At 49.9% G+C, this 24,793-nt stretch overlaps 1 protein-coding gene across 1 annotated transcript; it reads right to left on the bottom strand.

The window, feature by feature from the left end:
• Positions 1 to 14,531: 14,531 nt before the first annotated feature.
• HOXD3 (homeobox D3) lies at positions 14,532 to 18,460 on the bottom strand. The gene is made up of 2 exons (XM_016208240.2): positions 17,917 to 18,460; positions 14,532 to 16,104 (listed from the first exon to the last, which is right to left on the bottom strand). Exons 1-2 carry the CDS (start codon positions 18,455 to 18,457, stop codon positions 15,347 to 15,349), a joined length of 1,299 nt encoding a protein of 432 aa, XP_016063726.2. The 5' UTR covers positions 18,458 to 18,460; the 3' UTR covers positions 14,532 to 15,346.
• Positions 18,461 to 24,793: the final 6,333 nt, after the last annotated feature.

Genomic DNA, 24,793 nt, shown 5'->3' on the forward strand with positions numbered 1-24,793 from the left:
CCTCTCACCTGAGCGCACAGTCCCGGGCCGGGCTGCGGGGCTCGCCGGACCGCAGCGCTCTGCGCCGCGCCGCCTTCCTTCTCTACCCGAGTTGCCCTCGCGGAGCCATGGCGAGCGAGCCCGAGGTAAATAGTGGCCTAATATAGCGGCCGGGGCGGCCACGTGGCGCCGGCGGGCCAATGGGCGCCTTCCCCGCACGGCCGCGGGCTCCGCGCGCCTGCCCCACGCCAACTTGGCCGAACCTGCGGGAGGTCGCCACCCAGTGGCCCCGGGCCAGGCCGGAGCCGGCGAGGTCCCGGCGGCCTGGGAAGGGCGGGGTGAGGGCGCGGGGCTAGAGCCTGGGACGCCCGCCCCGCGGGCAGGTATGGGCGAGGCGTGCGGGGGAAGGCAGGACGGCCCCCCGGGTGAGCGCGAGGTGGAGGGCCGAGAACTTTGCTGGGTCTTGGGTCGCTAGTCGCTCAGGTGCGGACTGTGGGCGTCGCGGCGTGTAAGGGGTTAAAAGGCAGCGCGGAGCTCGCCCGGGGACTGCTCCTAGCCTTTCTCCAGGGAACGTAGTTACTCTTTTTCCTCTGAGCCCTCTGCGCTTTTGGTTTTCTTGGCACGGGTGGTATTTCTCTCCTAAAGCCGGAGCAGAGGTTTAATTTCCCCCCTTTCTCCGACTTACGGGACTGAGGTTTACGCTGTAAGTGCTGGATACCTGGGGACGCGCGTCACTTTCGCTTTTAGACTCGATTCTCACGTCACTTCGCAGCATTGCCCTCAGCTTCTCCCCTCCTTCGACTCGTGGCGGCATAAGCGCGAGTGTTGGAGTGACCGGTTTTGATTTGGATAGAGGACAAAGTTTCTGCCTTGTTCGGAAGTTTAGCTGATTTTCCGCTCTGACTAGGTTGTCAAAATAAAGAATCTGCCCTTGTGATGGAGCGCACTTTGCGCTCCTGCCCGGGAGGTTGGCACACGCACTGGTGCCGGGCACGCTTTCTCCCAGGCTCTTGGCTCAAGGGCTCACAGGCTTCCTAGGGACGGGTCAGATCTCAGAGGTTTGGACAGGCTTGTGCCTCGAAGCAATTAAAGCTTCTGTTCCATCAGATAAGTGCTGCGTCGTCTCTTGCGAGTGAAATCTGAGGGCTTACAATGTTAATGGGCTCACGTCTTTCCCTTGATAATATGGTTTTGTTTACTGAGTGTAGAGAGACGGGAAATAAAAGTGCAGTTGGCACAGGAAATGAAGAGTAGACGGGTTACAAAGACACGATTTACATTGACAAACTTCCCAACTTCCTTGAATATTTCTTTTAATGTTTCCCTCTTTGTGGCTGAAAGAAAATAACAAATTAAACAAATAAATGTTATTTACACACAGCGGTAATGAAAGACGGTAGTTTCCTAAAACTCGGTGTGAATAAAGAGTCTACTCTTGGCTTTTCAAGTGCCCTTGAGAACTTGATCTATTACAGCCTCTGAGTTATGGTGACCGAGGTTTTATTATTGTTTTACTGATCCACTTGTCATGAAAGAGCGATTGAGCCCTCGCCTAAAATTCCACTCTGAGGAAGTCTGGAAAATAGGAGCCACCACAGTCCAGGGAGCCAGTTCCTGACAGGGATGTGAACTTGTGAACAAACAAAGCCACACCAAAAGTGTCACTGGTAGTGAGGCTGAAGTTGAGCCAAGATGGGGGAGGGGGAGCCACTGTGCAGATGGGGTAGGACAGAGGAACCAGCACAAAGCTAAAGGAGCCTGGGACTCCTGCACTGCTGGCGTGCTTGGATTTGACTGGGAAATAGAATCCTTTGCTGAAACAGCCCTTCAAACTTGATATTGCTCCTTCAGTTTTCTCCTGTAGTCAATCAAATGACAAAGGTCCTAATTAGTTTTTAAAAAGAGAAAAATAAAGGCTTTTGCCTAGCACCCTGGTCAGGAAATGATAGAGCTCTTCAGAGCTAGCTAAGGCTTCAAATAGTAGGTGCTTTTCTTCACTGTCCTCTCTCTACACCCTTCATGCAAAAGTTATCAGCAAATCACATGCTGCTGAGTTCACAGTGCCCTCATAGCCACCTCTGGCTAGACTTTAATAGCCAGTTTTTACCAGCATAATGTCCCAGCTCTTACACTCCTGTCTCAAAACCAAAGGCCATCTCTCAAAAGGTACTCATCAGGTGACAACCCCTAGGCCCAGAGGCCCCAGGGTGTCAAGAAGGAAGTGTGGCTTTATACACCTCTCTGAAGATGTCCAGCTAGCTGCAGCCCAGGATGTAGGACAGAAAACCTAGCCTGACTATCTGGCAAGTCTGACCAAAATCTATCAAATTAGGGCCTTTTCTCTAAGGTTTCAGGAAAAACCAGCTGCCTAGGTGCCTTGGCAGCCTTCTTTGCAACAAGAACCAGGTTTTTGCTGCTGAGAACTCAGGACAATAGTTGGGTCCTTTCTGCCACAATTAAACATTCACTTCGATGCACTCATGAGCTGTCCACACTATTTCACTGAAGCAAAATTTTGCAGATTGAGCTTTTTCTGAGCGAAAAGAGTATCCTAAAAAAGAATGAGATTTTTAAAAATTGAGTAGTTTTGTTTTCACAGCTGTGGGTGAGATATTCACCCACATTGTTCAGACTCCTTGCTAATTGCATATAGAAAGATACATTCTGTTCATCCTTCCCTCTGCCCCCTTTAATCTCCCAGTCTTTGGCATATCCTACACCTTGGGCTTCAGAGTTGTCATCTCCACTCCTGGACTGGTTCTTGACTTGCTTGGGTTAGCAGTCAAGACTCTGATCATCTCAGACTCAAATTCAACAGACAGACATTTGCCAAGGTCCCCAGCCAGGAAATGTACAGGAGGCAAGGCACCTAGGCTGATGGTTTTTCCTGAAACCTTAGAGAAAAGGCCCTAAATTTGAGAGATTTTGCTAGAATACTTTGTTTAGGGAGGGCTAAGCTAGGGGGAAATAGTCACAAACCAAAGGACCACGGAATTCATTCCAAAGGATTAATTTCTGGCATAGGTCTTAACTACTATAAATCTACTCCAGAAGAATATGTGTCTATAGTTTCTAAGGAGAAACTGGAAGATATTATTTGATTCCTGACTTGGAATCAAACCTGTGACCTTCTGGTGCACAAGATGACACTCCAACCAACTAAGCCACACCAGCCAGGACAATATAGGGTATTCTGAGTAACTTTAAACTTTGTCTCCTAAATGTTTACAGGGTATGGGAGAAATGTCTTACTGATTTTATTGCTTGTTCAAATCATGAATTCCCGAGGGCCACTTGCCCTGCTGGGTTCTGGTGCTGAGTTCTCAGCAGGTGGTGATAGCAGAGGGGCCTGATTGCCAGGTTGTGTTTGATGTAGGAATGCTTTGAAATCTTTCCCATCCTGCTCACCACAGCAGTCACTCCCTGCCCACCACGCATAACTACTTTTCTCTCCCATTTGAACAACAGAACTACTTTTCTCTCCCATTCTTTTCTGCAGACAGAAGTGATGGAGGGTGGCAGTCTGGTCTTCTGTGTGTTTATAGTGTCCCTAAGAAGCTTCTTGGCAACCCCTCTCCACAAGCCCCACCATGTTATCCCTTGGAGACACTTGAGCACATGCAAACTGTTGGCTCCACAGCCCCAAAACATAGAAAGGCTCTTGCTTGTTGGATTAAAAGGAATGGGGGGGAGGGTGTCTTCCCAGGGTAGAGATGGGATCCTAAGGACAGAAATTCTATACCTATCAGGAGCCTGATAACGTGACCTTCCCCCTGGATAGCAGATTAGAGTTCTGTGCGATTCCCTGAGAGCTTTGTGAATGAAAGGCTCACAGGGCAAGCTTGTGCCTACCACACAGTAGGCATTCAGTAAATGTTTTTTGGACAGAAATAAAAAATAGACAGAATGGTGTGTCTTTACCATGACTAATACTAGCTAAAGGATAGCCTTAGATTATTCACTTCCAAAACCCCTTCATGTGGATAGGAATCACCATAGAAGCTTGTTTAAAAGTGCAGGTCCCTTGCCTGGCTAGCATGGCTCACTGGTTAAGCATTGACCTATGACCCAAAAGATCAAGGTTTAATTCCTGGTCATGGGGCCTGCAGGAGGTAGCCAATCAATGACTCTCTCTCATCATTGATGTTTCTATACTCCTCTCCCTCTCTCTTCCTGGCTCTGAAATCAATTTAAAAAAAATATTTTTTAAGTTTTATGTGTGTGTGTGTGTGTGTGTGTGTGTGTGTGTGTGTGTGTGTGTGTATAAAGTGAAGGTCCCTCAGCCCACCCCCAGAGATTTTAATCCAAAAGGTCTGACACAGGAGTCTGTTTTTTAATAAAACTCTTGGGTGATTCAAAAGCAATGGTTTTTGAAACCACATTTTGAAAATTTCTGCTTTAAGAGCTGGGTTAAGGCAGCAGAGTGGGGAAAGGTTATTCTGTGGGAGGGGCCCTGGAACCAGCAAGATGAGAATTCATGGCTAGTTGGAGCATGAGTATACCTGAAAAGTGTCCAGTACTGTGTTGAATAGTAAAGGCAGAGAGGTCAATGTCAAGGTCAAATTTAAGTCTCGTTGAGTTGAAGTTCCAGAAAATATCCTTAAGAAGTAGCCAGTATGAGTTTCCCAAGTTTTGCTGACAAATAGTGCTTTGCAGATTGGGCTCACTTCTGCTCCTTGCCACCTCCCTAACTTGGCTTTGATGATGCCAGTGGGGTAGGAAGTGAAAGGGATTTGTCTCTCCCAATCTCCTCAGAGAAAATTTAGAGTGGTTCTGGGGTAGTGGGAAGAGGGAAGGAGTGGAAATGGGGGTCCCAAGAGGGAGGAGTCATCCCTCATTTCTTTCCACCTCTCCCAAGTTGTCTAGAATGAGCATTTGAGCCTCAGGGATCCAGAGAGGGTGAAATGTCCCTTGGCCTAAGCTGTGACTCTCTATGGCTAAAGGCTGACCGTTCACAGCATAAGATGTCCATTCTAGAAGCCCCAAGAGATAAATGACATCAAACCCCTCCTTTTAGAGAGAAAGTAACTGCTTTATTCAGAGGTTAAAAGGCAAAGCCATCCTGCAAAAATGAAGGAACCAGCTTGAGTCTCTGACTCTCCACAGCCTGTTGCCTTTCCACAGTCTGCAAAAAGCATGGAGTATGGCAGCCCCTCCTCTACACTGTGTGGCCTTGATGCTGAGCAGTGATCAAAGAGGCACCCCCATTTCTGGAAGACCACACAGCCAGTGTGGCCTTCTGGGAGGCCTACTGCCGTCCCTTTGCTAAACTTGTGCCCTGCACTTCTGAGGCCCCACCTTGAGCTACTCCGTGAGAGGGCAGTGATGGACCTGGACCTCCACCCAGTCCATCACCAAGCAAGGATAAAGGATCCCCTCATTTCCTGCTGAGCAGCTTGATCAGCATTAGGGTCCTGGGGGGACAAAACAGGAAGTGTCCCAATATTAATGTCGCTGGGTAGAGCAAGTACAAAAAAGGGTGTGTGTGAACACAGAAGGTACACCTAGGTCAGTTACGCTTGTACTGATATTTTTTCTTCTTGTTTTTCATTTTTTAAAAATATGTCTTTATTGCTTTCAGAGAGAGGAAGGGAGATGGAGAGAGAGAGAGATAGAAACATCCATGACCAGAGAGTCATTGATCAGCTGCCTCCTGCACACCCCTACTGGGGACTGAACCTGCAACCCGGGCATGTGCCCTGACTAGGAATTGAACCGTGATCTCCGGGATCCTAGGTCAATGCCCAACCACTGAGCCACATCAGCTGGGCTCTTCTCATTTATTTTTTAGATAGGTAATAAATTTACATGGTTCAAGTTGCAAAGGGTACAAAAGGGTATACATTGAGTCTCCCAACCCTGTCCTCAGCCACCTGGTTCTCCTTCACACAGGCAACCAATTTTATGAGTTTCTTACATATCTTTCTAGAGATACATTAGATACACAACAAACACACACACATTTTTTACACAAATGATAGCATATTAAACTCTTGAACCATGCTTTTCTCCCTATTGTGATTTAAAATCTTTCATATAAATGCATACAGAACTTCCTGGCTTATTTTTACAACTTTGTGCTGTTCTACTGTATATACCTACCACAATTTATTTAGCCAGTCCCTTATTAATTGGCATTTAGCTTATGTTCAATCTTTTGCTCTTACAAACACATGTTCAAGTTTTTACCCATTAAAAAAATTCCTAGATGTGAAATTAGTCAAAAGTATGTGTCCTGGCAATTTTGATACATATTGCCAAGTTGCTCTCCATAGAAGTGAATCAATTTATACTTCTACCACCAACAAATGAGAATTCCTGTTTCCTCACACCTTTGCCAAGTCAGTGGGAATTAGTCTTTTATTTTTGCCAATCTGACAAGTGAAAAATAATACCTTTTACTCACTCTTATAGCATTTCCAGAAATATCATTCTACTTGTCTTATTTGATCTTTTCATAATTCTATTTTACAAATGGTAATACTGACACAGAAAAGATAAGCAACTTGCTGTAATGCCCAATGTAAATGGCCAACATCAGATGTTCAGCACTCTTTCCTGTCTACACTGTCCCACAGGGAAGCTTAAGGAGGTGCAAAAAGAGCAGGTGGCTTCGCGCATTCCCTGAAAGATATATGGTATAAGAAAGCACAGAAGCTTTCCAACATCTGCTAAGAGGCCTCCTCTTTAGTTGTCTGATACCAAGACCATATTTCTGCATGTGTCCCCTGGAGAGTACCCTCCGGAAACAGAGGGGCTCTGATTAGCAATTCGATCTGACCTAGTCTTAAACATTAGCTTGGATTCAATATCTGTGAACCAGTAGGGTATTGTTTTTAATTTTCCTGAGACTTATTTCTCACTGGCCACCCAGAACCTAAGTATTGATCAGCATGGGTGGGTAAGGGAATGTTTTCCCTAGATTTTAGCTTTATATAATAGGACTCTCACTTGGACCTGATGATGATAACAACACACACACACACACACACACACACACACACACACACACACACACACACACTGCTCTAATGATAAACTTACGGGGTAGATACCTTTATGGACTCTTTCATTGATGATGAAACTGAAGGCCAGAAAGAGTAAGTGAATTGCTTAGTGTCATGCAATGTATCAGTTAACAAAGCAGAAAACAACGTAGACCTAAAATTGAACTAGTTCCCCTGCAAAGTCTTCTCTTCCCCCTCCTCTATTCATTTTGGTAAAAGGCCTGACTACCCACTCAGGCCCTCAAAATAGAAGAAACTAGGGAGTAACATCCACAGCTCTTTCATCCAGTTGATCACCAAGTCCTGTGACCTCTGTCTCCTAAGTGTTTCTTCTCTTCACCCTTATTGCGTTAGTTCCTCTCTAGGCTGGATTATCCGTTTTCTTCTTGCCTTCTCTCTCTCCTTTCTCCAGTCAGACACGGTGCCCCCAAGAGTTAGCTTTCCAAACATATAACCTCACATTCCAGCTTATAACCTTCAGTGGAGCCCACTGCCTACAGATTAAGTCTGGCCTCATTTCCATGGACCTTTTACAACCTCTTTCCAGCCAGGTGCCCTACTCCATACCACTCTCATTTCAGGTCCAGACTGCTCTTTCTCCCTCCCTGCTTTTGTATGTGCCGTTCTCTCCACCTGGTATGTCCCTCCTCAGCCCCAAAAGCTCCTATACTCCAGGGACCCAAACTCACTTCCTCTGAGAAGCCTTTTTTGACACTACAATACTGTTAGTGGTGCCTTCTCTTTATTCCAGGAACATCTTGGCCACACCCTATTACAGCATTTGTCACACTGTTGTAGGGTTGGTTCTTTTTCTCCTCCAGTAGATTGAAGGGCACTCACCATTAGTGACTCATGTTTGTGTCCCACAGCCCAGGACAGTGCAGACAGGAGCTGGTCAGTCAGTATTGGTGAAAAGGCAAGGAGACAGATTCTGAACAGAGGACATCAGGACCAAGTACTTGAATTGCTCAATGAGTTCAGGACACTGCGAAAGGCTTGAAGTTTCATCATATATATGATGAAATAAACATTTCTCCAAAGCAAGCTAATTTCCACCCCAAAAGATGATGAGAGAGAAGAGGACCCTAGGGAAGGGGGGAGAAAGCTGGGACTTTCTGTCCTTCAGAGGCTTCCTATGGGTTGAGGCAACACATTTAATTCAACTAACTTCAGAAAATTCTCACCTGATGTCACTCAGAAAAAAGGTAAAAGAGGGGGTAGCCTGGACCTTTCTTAGAATTTACAAACAGGACATTAGGCACCACTCAAGAGGGGGTAGAAGAATGCTTCACCACCCACCCAAGCCTCCTGCTGGGAACAGCTCTAATGCTAATGACTGCTCCCCCAGACTTGGAGTCTGTCCCTTTACGGTGTTTCTAAAATGAAGCTAAAAGAGCTGAAGTAAAAATACTTCTACAGCATGGTAACTATAGTTAATAATACTGTATTGCATATTTGAAAGTTGCTAAGAGAATAAATCTTAAAAGTTCTCATCACAAGACAAATTTGTAACTATATATGGTGACATGCTGACTAAACTTATTGTGGTGATCATTTTGTGGTGTATACAAATATCAAATCATTATGTTCTACTCCTGAAACTAATACAATGCCTTGTGTGTATGTGTGTATAACCTCAATTAAAAATTTTTTTGAATACTCAAATCCTGCCCTCACAGCAAAAAAAGACAGGAGAGGCTGTGGTTGGTGTTTTAAGTCTATTTTTATTGTTATTTTAAATGGTTTTCAAGTTCAAGTTTCAAGTTCAACAGGAGTCTTATCTGCCTCCTCCCACAGAAATACTCCTGCAGGTAAATAGAACTAAAGTAGTTCAGGCTCTCCCTTGAATTGCAGTCCCTGGGAACATCTTTTTTAAAACTTAAATAAAAGTGTCTGCAAGAACCTTCTGACCCACTGAGCCCTTTCTTGTCCTGTCATCTGAGATGGATCTGGCCCCTTCTGGGGGTAGAGCAGCGTATAAGGGTGTCACTTGGACTAGCAGGAGGTGTGGGGGTGGTGAAGGGGGTGCAGAGTCACTGAGGGTCGGGGCAGGCATGTTGGGAGGACGCTGGGCACCCTGAGTGGTCCGCGGGCAGAGCTGGCGGGCGGCAGTGCTGGGCACCGTGTGAGGGGGGACGGTCAGCGCTCCCCCCGCCTTACGCACCGAGCGCGGGCCAGGCCGCGCTGCTCGGGGTGCGGGGGCGGCGGGGTCTCGCCCCCCGCTGGCGCTCTGCGTGCCTGCGTCTCCTTCACTTGCGGTTTCTGGTCGGTTCCCAGCTGGCCCAGACGTGCTCTGAAGGAGGAGGAACCGCTGTCTAGCGGAAAACGTGCACACCGGGTGATTGATGAACTCTTAATAGGACTAACCTCCCCGCATCGCCCCCCCAGACCTACTGAGGGACCGTTCACCCCGCCCCCCCCCCCCCCCCAGACCTCCGCGCCGGCGAGAGGGGGCTCGGCCGCCAGCCGGCTGGGTGATTAACTCACCGTTTGTCTTTCCAGAGTGTTCCAGGTGGACTCAGGAACACCCACCCGCCCCAGCCGCAGCTCCCTGCCGCGCTGGGAGAGAGCTGGAGCAAGCGCGCCATCGGCGTGTCACATGGTGGCGCAGCCCAAACAGGTCTTTGTGCTGCCTGATGACTGACCGCTGACCACCCGGGGGAGGCGGGGACTATTGTTACCCACGGGAAGGGAGGTGTGCAGACTCGGGGTCTAAGCCAGCCTCCTCCCCAGAGTGTCCCCAGGTCCCAGGGTGGGCGAGGCGGGGTGGGGGGGCCTCTTTTGTGTGTTCTGTGCCTGCCTCAGGGACCGCGTCTCTGCGGCCCCAAGGGGCAACAGACTGGAGGGGGGGAGGGAACCAGCTCTGCCACTGCCTGGAGCTCAATCCATCCGACGCAGTTTCCCCACTCGGCCCTTGCGGAGGAGTTGAGGAAGAATATGGTATTTGTAGGCCAACGCTTTTAACAAAAGATCCATAGAAAGGCCTTCTCCTTGTCTCCTTATAGGTCAAGGACGCTCTTCCCTCCTTCAGAAAGGCCCTGGCCCAGCACATCCTCTCTCTAGGCCTGGTTTGAGGCCTGCTTCTCCAGCAAAAACACTTCATTTCTACCAGGGTTCTCCATCAACCCTGATTTAAATTAAGATGTCCTTCTTGGGCTCTTACTCATGTTAACACCCTATTTTCATTATTGCCCAGATATTATTCTTCCATGAAAATGATCCAGACTAGCTGTAGGAACCAGTCAAGATATTTTGCTACAAGATCTAGGACAAGAGGACTTAAGCAATATCTCCTATCTTTGCAGATCTCCTGGGGTCCCTTAACCTGCTTCTGCTACTGCAAGCAATTGGACATCCATTTACCTCGGCTCTTCCTTCATGTGTGTAAACCTTTTGTTCACTGTACATCAGGCTGGACCTGGCCTGAAAGCAGGTCTTTGGATTGTCTTTGTACCTTTCCAACTTGCCAATGTGGGTATGAGACCTGACGGAAGCGTTCAGGTATAGATTTTCGGCCACATGTATATTTGGCACCAACTTTGGGTCCCAAAGATAAGGGCATTTGTAGCTAGAGTAGAAGACGGGAACAATGAGAAGTAGGGTTTCATTCTTTGTCATGATCCTCTCCACCACCCGCTAGCACCACCAATGCAGTAATTGCAGAGGATTCGTCTGCCAATCTTTTTTCTCTCCTCCAGGCCTTCTGCAAGAAAGATCTAAATGAGGCAGTCTTCAGAGGTGTTGAGGGCATGGCTGGTGACTCAGTCTTAGCTTCCTGTGCCCAGCATGTCTAAGGATAGATCTGTTCTTCCTCTCTGGGAAGTGGCAGTGCCATGAAGTGATCAGGCTATATATAGACCTGTGGGGAACTAGAGCTTTCCACCCCTCTTTACTTTTATTTAATACTCACAAGCTTCTGTTCATCCTAATCTTTTCTTACAGTTTCTGCAAGAAGGACCAAAGTAATGCCAAGAACTCCCAGATGAAGAGGACCTTTCTAGACCTGTCACTGGGATTAACCAATTCTTAACTTCAGGAGGAAGTTTTCAACTAATTCTCAGGATAAGTCAAAACAAGCCTGTGACTGTCCTTTGAATACTGAAGGTGTAAACAAGCTTCTGGCCTCCCCGGGTCAAGCAGAGAAACACTTTTTAGTAGAAGTTGGGTTCCTTCTTTGTTATTCAAACATACACCCACACACACCCTCTTCACCCTCCTGAGTGAGAAGCTTCAACAGATGGAGAGCCTAGGCTCCCAAGCCTGCTGGCTGGGAAGATGCACTTCACTCCAGGGTCAGTCAGCTGGTGCAGAATGGGGGAGGGAGAAGGGAGTAGCTAGTATTGGTAATCACTATCTTTTAAAACTCTGTTCAGCAAGGTTAGCAGCCTCTGGGGCCTGGGAAACCAATTTGGCTGATGTGTCTCTGATAGGGACTAGGCTTGGGGCTGTACCAAGGGAAAAGTACTGGCTCTATATTCTTCCCCTACTTCCCATTTGAAAGCCTGTACAAAGAAATGGTACAAATGGATGGTTAACTTAATGATTCCATCAGAGGCGGATTTTTCTCTGTCAGGTCCCTGGATGAAGCTGAGGTCTGAAAGCCAGAAGGCGGAATATGTACTTAATCGCCCTTTCTTATTGCCTTTCCAGGGGCCAGGACTACTCTCCAGGCCTTTCCTCTGCAACTTCCCCGCCCCCATGGCTAGCTCAAGTGGGTCGTCTCCCCTTCACTCCAGGCTGGGCCCCGGGTTTCTCCTGGTAAACAGGGCAAGCTCTCTGTCTGCCTGGGGCTCTTCCCCGACTGTCACCTTCCGTTTCCCAGTGGGCTGTTCTGCTGCCTCACCTTCACCCTGCTTTAATTCACAGTTCAGTTCGTTCTTGATTGAAAAGAACGATCCCTAGGTGGGGGCTTGAGGCCCTAACCCCTTCAGACCTCAGGAAGATCCCCCACAACTTTCCTGATCACCACCTCCCCCGAAGCACAGGAAGAAAGCAGAGCCGGTCAAGGCCCCAGCCAAAGAGCCATTTCCTCCCCGTGAGCACACTAAGTGAACCGCCCGGAGACCCAGGGCCCCGAGCTCGGCCAGGGCCTTCCCCACCTCCAGCTGCGGGCCCAGCGTTGCCTTTGTGTGGCCTTCCCCGCCTCTGAGGAGCCGGTGGGGAAGCCGCGCGCACAATAGCGCAGCCGCTCCGGAGGGCGGGCTGCTGGGGCGTCTCGAGCCCGCGCCCGCAGCCTCGAGGCCTCGGTGCGTTCCCTATTGTCCCCGTGCGCGCCCATCGTGGGCTAGGGTGGAGGTTTGCGTCCCTGCCTACTAGCCCCTTCCCACTGCAGATCCTTCCCAGGAGCAGAGGCCGGAGCCCAGGGCGCCGTCGCCAGGCCCGGGCTCCCCTCCCCCACTGCTGTTTCTCAGCTCCTGGCGGGGGCGCGAGGGGGTGGGGGGGCGCCGCCTCCGATAGAGCAGCTATTGTGACCTTCCTGCAAGAGTGGGAACCCAGCCGAGAACGTACTGCCGGCGGTGGTGGGGGAGGAGGCGACTGTGTGCGCAAACCTCGGGGTGCGCAGGGGAAATAAATAAAACTGCAACCTCGGGCAGCTGGGCTCTTCAGAGGGCGTTTGGTTGTGTTTAGACTCCGGTGCTTCCTAACACTAATTGCAGGCTCAAAAGGAGCAGAATTTATGGCGAAGGCGAAGGCGGCTTGTTTATAATTTATGAAGTTTTAAATGGCTGTGTCGCAGGCCCCACTCTCACCCTGGCCTGTGGCCGAGCGGGAAGCGCCCTCCCTAGACTCCCCACCCGAGCCTGGAGCAACTCAGGGTGGCCCATCTGAGCCATTCTCAGAAGCCTCGGGAACCGTTCTCCTAGAAGTGAGGAGGTGCTGCAGATTTGTCCCAAGAGAAATCCCCCAGCCCACAGGAGAAGGTGCCCCGAGGGAGCCCGACTGCCTGGAGAGGGAGCCCCTAACCCCGCACTACTTTGGAGCCCGAGTGTGAGAGGAAGCTAATGTCAGCCGGCTGGCACCGTTTAAAGTCTAATCCATGAAACCCTAAGCCACAGATGACACTTGGGGCCTTGCAGACACCCGCAGACTCAGCAGATACTCCTGCGGTAACAGACCGCACTGGAAAACGCCTGGAGCCATGATGTATTATGTATTTTTATTATTACTTATGGTAGGAAGAGGAGATGAGGGAAAACCGGGCTGAATTTAAACAGCCTAACAATTCATCTATTTAATATTTAGCCAGTTAAGAAAGGTGGTTGTTATCCCTGCAAGGCAGCAAGCTCTTCTTTGATTTCCCTAATAATTTTATTTTCCCCCCAAATAATTTTAAAAATAATTTCTTACAAGACAATTAGAAATTCTGCCTATGGACGCAAATTTCATAGAAAACAATTTTAAGCCTCGAAAGTGGGTAAACTATCCCTTCGGTTGAAGTCATTTATTCTTGCTGATACACTTCTACAACAAGTATACTTTAAACCTGCTCAGAAAAGGTGAAATTTAGCAAAAGGATAACCCCCTCCCGCCCTCAATCTAGCATGCCATTTTTAAAACAGCACAAAAGAACAAGGAAACTAAATACTTTTTTAGGCATCATTATTTAGCGAAACACAAACATCCAAGTAGAAACGATTGTTGTTCCACCAGACGATTAGAAGTTAAATTATTTCCACACAATAGGAATTTCACCTCATGTCATGGGGGATGTGGTAGGAGTTGTATTATTTGTCAAACCAAATAGAGATGTGTGGGCCGACTTTGCTGAAATACAAAGAATTGAACCTTATCTGAAGGCGTTTTCCAAGTGCCTCCTCCCAGAGAAGCGGGTGGAAATTGTCCACCCCTAGCTAAAGCCACGCTATTATTTACAAAATGGTTATAAATCCTTGGAGACATTTTTTGCCCATTTAGTACAAAGGAACAGGAGTAAACAAGGCGTTTATACTTATGTTCCATTAATGAAACTTTTATTACTTTACATCATGGGGAATGTTTGTTTTCTTTATAAATGAACCACCAACCACTATAAAGGAAAAAGTCATGACAGCATTTCCTAGAGAAAAGGCTTAGGTGCGTGTCTCCAAATGATCATTTCTTTTTCTGCACCTTAGCTTTTTCGTAGCTCAATTCTTACGACATCTCTTGTGTCTTTTCTTTGATTGTCAGTTTTCTTTCAAAGTTTATTTTTTATTAATGCAGAAAAGTGAGCTCTGGCCTCCCCAATGTAAATGCAATCTAAAAAAGTTGATTTGTGTCTAGAAAGATTGGGGTAGAAACAGCAAAGCAGGCGCAGCACAAAGCCCTACCCAAATCACCCAGCCTGGAACATTTCTAGGTTTGCATCCTCAGATTCCCCCCCCCCCCCCAAATGTCAAGAGCTGGGATGTAATCAAGTATCCCAGAACCAATGTGTGTACTAGATTCCAAATAAATGAAAAAATATTTCAAAGGGTCAGCCTATTTGGGGGCCTTCCATCAAGATTGTGGGAAAGATAAAGGCAGTGATCTACTTGCAAGTGTGTGTGATTAACACAGATACTCTTCCGACTGAGAAATTTTTTATTCTAAATATTTGTTCAAATAGTACCAGACAATTTGAAATCAATAAACTGTGTCGAGTTGGAGGGCTGCGGCTGTTGAGAAATGAGTAACGGGTGTCGTCTGACTCTACCCGTGAAGGACAATTTGCGGTCTTAATCCTTTATATCAACTACAAACACCAGCCAGGGTTACAACTGTTCAAAACTACTCTCTCAACTAGTTCCGACCAAGGGGAGTAAGGAGGTGACGTGTGGCCCCGGAGGCCCGGGAGCGCGTTCCTAAGCCGGCTGGAGAATTCTACAAATATACACATAAATACATTAAGACGGGGATAAATAATCAGAGAAACGAAATGACTCGCTTCAAATAATAAATACAGGTTGTTGAGTCCGATTCAATCCTTACAGGGCGGGAAGGAGCATATAAATTAAGGTCTCCGCAGCTAGGCTGGACAAGGGCCAGGGCCAGAGCGCTCCAGGCTCTGGTCCCTCTGCAGAGCGCGCTGCCGCTGAATCTCAGACTTACCTCCGGGACACCAGTACCAGATTAGAGCCCTCGGTCCGCAGTTTATGGTACTGCCAGGCTTACAGAAGAGAATCCTCGCGGCTGATTTATGGCGAGTCACCCAAAGGAGGACGCGCCTGGAGGGGAGGCCCAGTCGCCTGCGCCTCGGCCGCTGTTGGCCCGAAACCAGGGAGGCAGCGGCAGGGTCGGGGCGAGGGAGGGGTCACCGGCTGCCTCGCGGCCCCGCCTGCCACCCCCGCCACCAAAGCAAAAGAGGTAATTGCGCCAAGAGTTGGGGCCGCTGGCGGCGGCTACAGATGCGTCAGTTTGGGGGCCTCGGGCAGGCGTCCCTGAGACGAGTGGTGGGCCGAGAGATCTGTGTATGTGGGATGAGGGTCGCACGGTCCGTGGTGGTGGTTGCCAGGAATCTGCGCGGCGCAGCTGTAGTCCACGCTGGCCGAAGACGGATGCGAGAGGTGGCCCAGGTTGAAGACCGGCCCGGACGCGGGCGCCATGGAGTCGACGAAGTTGCCGCCCACGTACACCGGGCTGCCCTGCAGGTTGGCGCTGGCGAAGCCGCCGCCGTTGCTCGCCATGGGGTGGGGCTCGAACTCGGGCGCCGCGTAACGCTTCTGCTGCGGCAGGCAGCTGCTGAGCGGCGCCGTGTAGGCGGCCAGGCCGTACATGTTGGGCTGAGATTTAGCGAAGGCGGGAGGCGAAGGCGCATCGTAGGCTAGGCCGGGCACGGGCGGCAGCTGGCCTGAGTAGGCCACGTGGCCAGCCGAGCCGCCGAGCGGCGGGCTGCGCTCCGGGGACTGACCCGCCGGAGAGTGCAGGATGCCCTTGGCCTTCTGGTCCTTCTTGTACTTCATGCGCCGGTTCTGGAACCAGATCTTGATTTGGCGCTCGGTGAGGTTCAGCAGGTTGGCCATCTCCACGCGGCGTGGCCGGCACAAGTAGCGATTGAAGTGGAATTCCTTCTCCAGCTCCACCAGCTGTGCACTCGTGTACGCGGTGCGCACCCGCTTGGACGCTGGGCCCGGCGGGCTCTTGTCCTCGCAGCTCTCTCCTGGACAGGGAGGGAGAGAGATGGGATGCTGAGAGGGAGACTGGGGACACCCCGGGCTGGAAAGGGGTGCTTCCCTGGTTCTCTCTTCTTCCTCCCCCCCCCTTTAATCCTGGCTGGAGTGGGGGAGGGGCGTTTGAGAGGTGAGAGTCTAAGGAGGAACTCACCGGCCCCAGGCCTACCAATGAGTCCCACCTGAAACCCCCATCTGCCGCCTGAGGTTTGATTCTTTCTGCCCAACCCCTCCCCTCCAGCCTAGTCCATCATCCAGTCCCAAAGGCTGTGGAGGAGTTTAATGGTAGACTAGTAGCAGCTGGTAAGGCCTCCCCTCTGTCAAAGAAAGGCCAGACTTCTTTGAACACTCCTCCTAGCCTCTGCTGGGGGAGGAGGGAGGGAACAGCCCCAGCCTGCCTCACTCAGGGGCTGTCTCCTGGGCAGAAAAGCACCCAGGAGGCATGGACTGAGGATGGAGATCTTAGCACTTCACCCCAGTCCAGCTGCACCCAAGAGCTCTGCATCCAAATGCAGGGAGGTGATAAACCATAAAAATACTGCCCCAAGATTTTAGGGGACCTAAGGCCAAGCTGGGAGCATTTTTAGTATTGAAGTGCTAGAACCAGCAGCCTCAACACTGGTTTCCACCACCCCTGCCACCTCTCAGCAGCTTGTCCACTCCCTCACTGGGAAGACAAATGGATTTCTCCTGGGAGGGAGGGCCTGCGCCTGCAGCTGGGAAGGAGGGGCAGGAGAAGGAGCTTATAGGCTAGAAGATACTTTTCCCCTAGGAGCAGCAGCCTCAGAGAGCAGCAGGCAAACCAGAGACCTGGTTTGCTAACAAGCTAGCTACATCCCAGGCTTCAAACTGGCCCTAAACCTGCAAGCAAGTTCATCTACCTGAAGATAAACCACATCAGAGAACACAAGGCCATAAAATTTCGGGAACCAATCAGGCTGAGAGAAAGGAAGCAGGCCTCAGAGCTCCTGTCGGTGCTCACCTTCTTTCACACACCCTGAGGGGACCTGCATAAGACCTTCTCAACTCTAGGGTCTCCCTTTTCGGGGAGAGGAACACAAGGTGCTCCTGTTTCACAGCAGTTCCTCTTCCCCTAGGATATGCTCCTCTGTATATTATGGATTTGTTGGGATGGGGAGAATTGGGCCGGGATGGGCCAAATAGAGCCCCATGGTTATGCCGTGGAGGCACTGGTTGGATTCAAGTGCACCATTTTGTTATTTTATAGTCTTGGGCAAGTCACCTATCATCTTTAACAGTTTCCTTATCTAGAAAATGGGGATATTTTCATATACCTACCTCAAAAGTTTCTTTGAAAAAGTAAATTAGATAAAGCTTGTAAAGCACTTAGCATGGTTCTTAACATAGCACTCCACAGACATTAGTTCTTATTAATTGAAGAGACTGAGATTCATGTGATAGGACTACATAACCACCTGGGCTTGGGGACCATGCCTGTCTTCAAGTTTTGAAGAGCTATTTTATGGGATAAAGGAGCTGAGTTATGACCAACAGCCCAGGAAAGCAGATGTGAGATCAGTATAAAGAGGAGCTATCTATTAATAACTATGAGACTTGCCCAGCAATGCCACCAACAGCCTGGAATGGAAGTGAGCCCCTCTCACTGTAAGGGTATAACTCCCAATCAGGGATACTAAAAAGAAGGGACATTTCTGTGTCAGTAGGACTTTAGACATATGGTTGCACTTCCAGCCTGGAGTTTCTTGGTTCCTAGGTGAGCTAGCTTCTTGGGGTGAGTGTGGAGGGACTTAGCCCAAGCATAAGCTCCCTCAAAGAGCTACCTGCAGTGGCACAGCTGTTCTTCTGCTTGGAGTTCTGTCGGGACTCTTTCATCCAGGGGAAGATCTGCTTGCTGATGGTGGCTGAAGAGCCAGAAGCATTGGGCCCACCCTTGGCCTTCTTGGCAGGCACTCCACCTCCAGAATTGGTGGGTGAGGATGGGGGCAGGGTTGGTGGTGGAGGAGGGGGCTGTGGTGGCTGCTGCTCTGAGTTCAGACCAGGAGGCTGGCTGCCACTACCCCCACCCTGGCTGTTCCCAGTGCCAGGCCGCATGCAGCTGCCATTGAGTTCGGCCCCCTTGTGGGCTGGTGCTCGCAGAGATGCAGAGCTCTGGATGGAGCAGGCAGAACCTGGGTAATCAGTGTCCAAGGAGCTGGCAGCAGCAGGGGGTGGATAAGGCTGATGGGGGGCACTGTAGCCGTATGTGTCAGTGGCTTTGCTGTAGCCATAGCCTCCAAAGAGTCCTGGGTTTTCATAGTAAGCAGCCTTCTGCATCGTGTTCTCAGGAAGCTCCAGGGCCTGCTGACCCTGCTCAAATAACATTGACCACCACTGTCTCCTTCACTGCCACCTCCAATGTCTGCCAAATCCTGAGCGAGCTGGAGCAGCCCCAGGCTCCAGGTGACCTGCAGAGAAGAAAAGTGAGAGGCCCCAGCAGCACTGTCATTGGCAAGACCAGTCAATACAGAGGGACTAGCTTAGGCTCTCTGCTTCTCACCCACTTAATAGTGGGGTATCTGGAATTTTATGAAGTTCAACTTATATGAACCCTTGGAAAGGTTACAAGGAATTTCTCATAAACATAAGAAAAGACCTTTCCTTCTTTTTCACTACATCCAAGGGAAGGGGCTTTTCCTCCCCCCTCACCCCCAGATACAATTTTCTTTCTCCAAGAGTGTCAATTTAGCATTTGAAACTGCATGGAAAAGCACTTATGGCCTCATACATTTTAATGGCTGATTCTTCCATTTGACTTTGAGCTCCTTGCAGGCAGGGACTGTGTCTTATTCATTTATACATTTCTAACATCTAGCCCAGTGCCCCACATATAGTAAGTGCAATAAATGCTTGTTGAATGAGTGAATAAATGAATGGCTCAATCAATGAAGGCGCCATCTCAGGGCTTTGATGGGCAAAAGAAAGCCATATAACACACTCAGAACAGCAAGAGCTCTCAAAAAAAGTATCTCCCCCACCTGGTTTCAAAATCACAGCATCCTTCATGAAGACCCAGATAGTCCACTTTCCGGTGACAGTGTGAGAATCAGCCCAGTTAGCTCTGTGGGTCAGCACTGTGAAATCCACTAGGAGATAAAAACCAAGAAGAGGGCTTAAAGACTCCCGACTTATTTTGAAGCTAGAAAATGTTTCTTCTTTTTCATCTACATTTTTTTTAGACTCTTAACTTTGTTCTCCCCTGCCTTTAAATGGATACCACTGAAAATGGGTGAAGAGATTTAGGCTTTGAAATGCATGGAGCACAGGTGAATGGCAAATGCTTTATAACTATTATTTTTATCCTGCATTTATTGTATGGATATTATTATTGACCTCTGCTCTGGATCATCCTTTCCACGACCACCTCCCAACTCACAACCAGTGAGAGAGCCTCTTTTGGCATGATGAATGGACCCAGAATTAGAAGGGGGGGGGGGACTAAGAAAAATTCTACCCCTTTTGTGTCCTCTGACTCTTGATGGGGGTTCCCCTTCTCACCCACCCACCCCTTCTCCTGAAAGGCTCTTAAGGAGTTAAAGTATAACTAATACCATTCAACCACTTTTGTCTGCTTGATAAAGAAAACTCATAGGTCAGCTCCCTGGTCTTAATTCTTGATTTCTTTCAGGCAACTTTTCGTCCCCACAACTCCCTGGCTTACATCATGGTCATCATGATGGACCACATTATCTAGACAACTTATGTGGCCTAGTGGGTTTGACCACTAGTACTGAAATTGCTCCTCCAGTCACTCATTTCCCCTCCACTTTCACCAAAAAGCCTCACCTGATTTCAAAAAATCATTCATACTACCCTTCATTTGGTAGTATTCTTGCCCATTTTTGTTTTAAAATATAAGTGAATGTGCCATTTATCTTGATAGGAGATAGGCCCTTCTCTATGGGATCATAGAATACTAGGATGTTATACTTTAGGAATTGTTTCTACTATTGTTATTAAATGTATGCAATTAGGATATTTGCCCAACAAAGCTGGTCTTAATCTTTCTTTCAATTCATTTTCTATATCATCCTCTGACTCTTAAAATTACTGAATATAAAACAGGCAGCTACCTCCTCATTCTGTGACTAATATTTACACGTGTATGTCCCCAGGCAAAAGCACCAGGTACTCTGAGTTTCCTTAAGTTTTGGTACTTTTCTGGGATCCTTCTTCTAGTCTTAAACTTTGGGCCCTCTGGATGTCAAAATGGTCACATTTGACACTGAGACCACCAGAATTCGCTGCTGCTTCTGTCATTCCATATACAACTGTGGAAGCAAAACATCCCCTCTTGCCTCCCAGGTTGACCAAGTTGATGTTGATAGGTGGACCAGTCATATTAAAACAGCTTCTTTAGGAACTGACCAGGTCTTTGAAACAGATGGCTTTGCATATATAGTCGTTCCTATGGCATATTCCTAGAAAACACTCTGTGTACAGACATCAAAAGTGCAAATTCTGGGTAGCTTCACAAGTAACCACAGAGTGTGTTCTCTGTTTTCATTGTATTAAGGAATTTCAAGTCCCACACAGTGATTCGCCACCCCAATGTCCATTTGCCCCAGAAGTCAGGGCAGTAAGTAGGTTTCTAAATGGGAAGGACTTTGCAGCCTCACCTCCGCAAAAAAGAAAAATATATAGTGCCCTAAAGAAACCACCTCTCCTAAAACAGAACCGGAGAATATTATTACAAACTGGTTTGTTTAAAAAAAAAAAAAGCTTATTTCTTTCCAGAAATCCCTACTCCTTGTGAACTCTGCTTGAACCTAAAAAGCAGGAATGGGTCATAAATCACTTGGACAATGGTCAACTGTTCAGTGGCTCATCTTTTCGATCCCCCCCCCCCACCCCGCCTTTTCTTTAAGGCTTTCTTTTCTCGCCCTTTGGTATCTCTGCTCATTTGGGCTCCGGGACCCAAATGCCTTGGGGTGAAGACGAGCCCCGCAGGGGGAGGGGCAGTCTTCCAAGTCCTCAGCTGCCCTTTCCTCTCGCTTCTGCTCCTCTCCACCCGGCAGACCGGGGGGCTGGCAGGGCAGCCTCCCCAGAACCCCGCGGCGCCATCCTAGGCCCCTCCTGGGGAAGAGGCGCCAAACGGGGGTCTGGCTCGTCCTTTCTCGGGGTCCCGGGAAATTGCCCGACTTAGCTCAGAGGCCCAACCACAGGCGGGGCCAAAGGGTCCCCAGCCGGAAGGAAAGCAGCCTCTGAGCGACCCCCGCCCCGCTCCCCAGACAGGGCCGCGTTGTGCCGCCGCACCCACCGCGCCTCCGAAACAGCTGAACCCAGATACTTGCTCACTGCACTTAATTCTGCCCAGGATCAATACCTAATATGATACCGAATAAATAAAAGGCGCTCACAGCGGCCAGGGGACGGGGTTATTAAGCAGCTGGAGCTCTCACGGTGCATATCAATGCACCTGTCATTGTGGTTTGTAACAAAATTTATGACTGCGAGCGCGGCGGCAGTAAACGCTTCAGTAAGGAATGAAAAGAAAAACACTTCCCCAGGCCCGGCACTTCTCAGAAGTGGAGACCAGTCTCGGCGTAGGAGGAAGCGCAGCGAAAGAATGCCCTACTCCGCGCTTTCCCCGCCGAGCCCCCGCAGCCCGGCGGTGATATAAGGCGGCCGGGCGCCGCCTGCAGCAGCTCCGCCGGGCGGCCCGCCGCGGGAAGGGACGCGCGCCTCGCCGGCCGAAGACCTGCTGCCGCCGGGCCTGCGGGCGCCGGAGGCTCCGGGACGCGCGGAGGCCGCCGGCGGGGAGGCCGAGGGGCTTGGGGAGGGAGGGGGCGGCCGTCCCGGGGCTGCGCCGAGAGCTCGGGGTTGTAAATCACGGAGGGGGAGTCGGTCTGCGCGAGCGGAAAGAAGGGGGAGGCGATGGTGCGCCGGTTGCTTCCATTAGTCTCAAATTCTCCTAAGGTTCCTCTCCCAGTTCTCCGTCAGCCAGGGCCTTGGAAGCCCACAGATCTCTTTCTGACAGACACCCCTCTTGCCGGTTATCTCCGTTAATTCACGGGAGCCGAACACTGACTCTTCCCGCCTGTTGGCTTTGCTGCTTGGGATTTCGTAGCCACTCCTCTTCAGGCTCGCTCCGGAGGGGATGTATTTACAGCACCGCTTTCTGCCCAAGCCCTCCTGCTCTCTCGGCCTGAGCCTCTTCTGACCCATGGGGAGCCCTGGATGTGCCTTCTTCATCACTCTTATTTGGCCCAGATAACATACACCCCGCCACTGAAGGCCCTGGGCTCGCCCCATTAAAGAGCTATAAATTCGAAGGCCGAGGATCGGTGATCCTGTGAGGGCTGCGGTTCACACTGCGCGATCCACCTCAAATCGGCCCTTTTGTTTTGTCTTGATGTATGAATCCTGAGACGGCTACTTTGAGTTGCTGGACACATGGAAATGTAGTGGAAATTATTTTTTTAAATCATGCTACTCACCACAACTGTGTGTATGAGTGTGTATATGTGTGTTTTCTCAAATTTTGACTCTAACTCTTTTTGTAGGCTCTTCGGGTTCCTTTTGATATTCTGTTCAGGTGGATCTGGAACAAAAGGGAAAACTCACTGGCAGCCAGTTCTTACAAACGCTTACATGTGGAGAGGCTTTACCCCCCTTAAGGGTGTCATAATCAATGTGACTATTGTAAAATGTGCCTGCAGCCATTCAGGGCTGGCACCTTCTCTCAGGCCGAAAAGAGACTCGGTTTGCTCCTGAGGAGTGAGTAGCCTTTAACATTAAAATCCTTGGCTGGATGGGAGAAGGGGGATTTGGACCTTAGGGAAGGACCACACCTTCCGGCAGGGTGTGGGCCAAGTGGGTCAGAGATACAGGGAAACCAGTCCCCCTCCTCCTGTTCCAACCAAGCTCCCAAATGCTCCAGGTTTCCCAATTCCCGAGGCCAAGCCCACGCTTCTAAGAGAAGAAGAGGGGGACTGTACAGAATTGGAGTGGAAGGGAGGCTACAGCATAGCTCCAGAAAAGGACCGTGAACATGTAGATGGGCCTGGGTGAGTCCCAGTCAACACAGCAGCCCCAGTGAAGAGGTAACTGGTCACTATTTCCCAGTTTATACATTCTATATCGATGGATTCCCTGAGTTTATTTTATTCCACACACCTGGCCTGGATTGCCTACACACCTGGTTAGGGATCAGGCTGCAAACTGCCTAAGAAACAAGCATCCCTTCCACCCTAACCCCAAAACAGAGCCAGCTGTGCAGCACTGCCAGCGGTCAGCGGTACCCGCCCCGGTCAGGTGAAATCAGAGACACAATCCCCCCTCTTGCATCTGCCCTGTGCAATTTGTCGACTCAGTAGTTTGCAAACACTAAACCGAGCTGGGAAAGCCCCACACAAAGCGTTCCGGACCCTTCTAAAGACCAGAGCGCGAAGCCATAAGCCTTTGAAGTGACCTTTGGCTCGCGCGGCAATAACTCACCCTTAATGAACACCCAACGGAAGCACCTCGGAGAAATCCCGGCCCGGTAGAGATCCTAACATCACTGCTGGACTTCAGCTTCCCAGCGGGCCGGCCGACCGGGATCCAGGGGGTCCACTGCGCTGGGCTGCCCCCAGGGCTTCACAACGGAGCGGAGGCGCGACGCACTGGGGCCCACCGACCGGACCGGAGAATCCCAAAGCTGCTTTATATGATACATTCACGTGGGAGGACGTCAACTTTCGCCGCTTGACTGTTTTTTACGTTTTATTTTTGAAAAAAGGGTTCTTTAAAAGTAGGAGCTTCCCCTCAGAAGAAGGGCTAAATTGGGAGACCACCCAGGGCCATGATCTCCGGACGCAGGTAGCTAGATTTTGCTTTCCCAGCCGCGGAGGAGCAGGGTAAGTTTGCGCCTGGGCTTTCAGGGGTGCGCATTGCGCTCTGGGCGCAATAGGCTTGGGGGAAGTAAACAGGACCTAAGGTGGCCAAAGGTGGGCAGCCCCGAGCCCCCACCGCCTTCTCCTGCGCTCCCTCCCCAACCCACCCACCATTCAGCACCAGCCTCCTACTTGTCCAGAAGCGCTGGCTTAAACCCGCTGGCTCTGGGCCACCGGCTCAAGTACCCTTTCCACAGCCAGAAAATGGGGGAGCGGGAGGGAACTCTGTCTGAGAGCTGTCAATGAGGAGCAAGTCCCAGGCAGGCCCGGCCCTATGCCCCATCCCTCACCAGTGCCCCCCAAAAATCTTTAGGTTAGGGAGCCTTTAGGATAGGGTGTGGATTATTGAAATTTTCGGGAAGTTATAAGTGAGTGCTCCATGGGACCAAATGAAATGCTGCTCGTAGTAATTGGATTCAGCTGACTAAGTTGGCAGGCGCGCAGCTCCAAGGCAGCAAGCGAAGAAAAATGTTCAGTGACTTTAAGTTCTGATGGAGCCAACCACAGGCAATTGACAAAACAACTTTACTACTCTCCTTTGATGCCGAGGCCCCTGGAAGTCGGTCCCTTTCCCGCTGGTGCCGTCACAACCTAGACCAAGGGAGCGCTTCTTGCTTTCTGGGTCCCTCCCTACAGAAGCCCAGTCTGACCTGGCCCAGTGGCTTCACTGGGACTCAGGTTGCCGCTTACTCAGGCTTTGGCCCCGGGAAAGACCCGGGATGGATTGTCCTGTCTTCCCCCAGCCAGCAGCCACAGGATATAGTAAACAAAAGGATGGATGGGA

Source organism: Miniopterus natalensis, chromosome 8 (assembly GCF_054644295.1).
Source record: "Miniopterus natalensis isolate mMinNat1 chromosome 8, mMinNat1.hap1, whole genome shotgun sequence".
Lineage (NCBI taxonomy): Eukaryota > Metazoa > Chordata > Mammalia > Chiroptera > Miniopteridae > Miniopterus > Miniopterus natalensis.

Bases quoted from the DNA above. Each gene is read 5' to 3' on its own strand.
- HOXD3 (XM_016208240.2), bottom strand. From the start codon at position 18,457: ATGTTATTTGAGCAGGGTCAGCAGGCCCTGGAGCTTCCTGAGAACACG. The intron at 16,105-17,916 runs GTAGCTCTTTGA...CTCCCTGTCCAG, and splicing joins GAACAGCTGTGCCACTGCAG to GAGAGAGCTGCGAGGACAAG.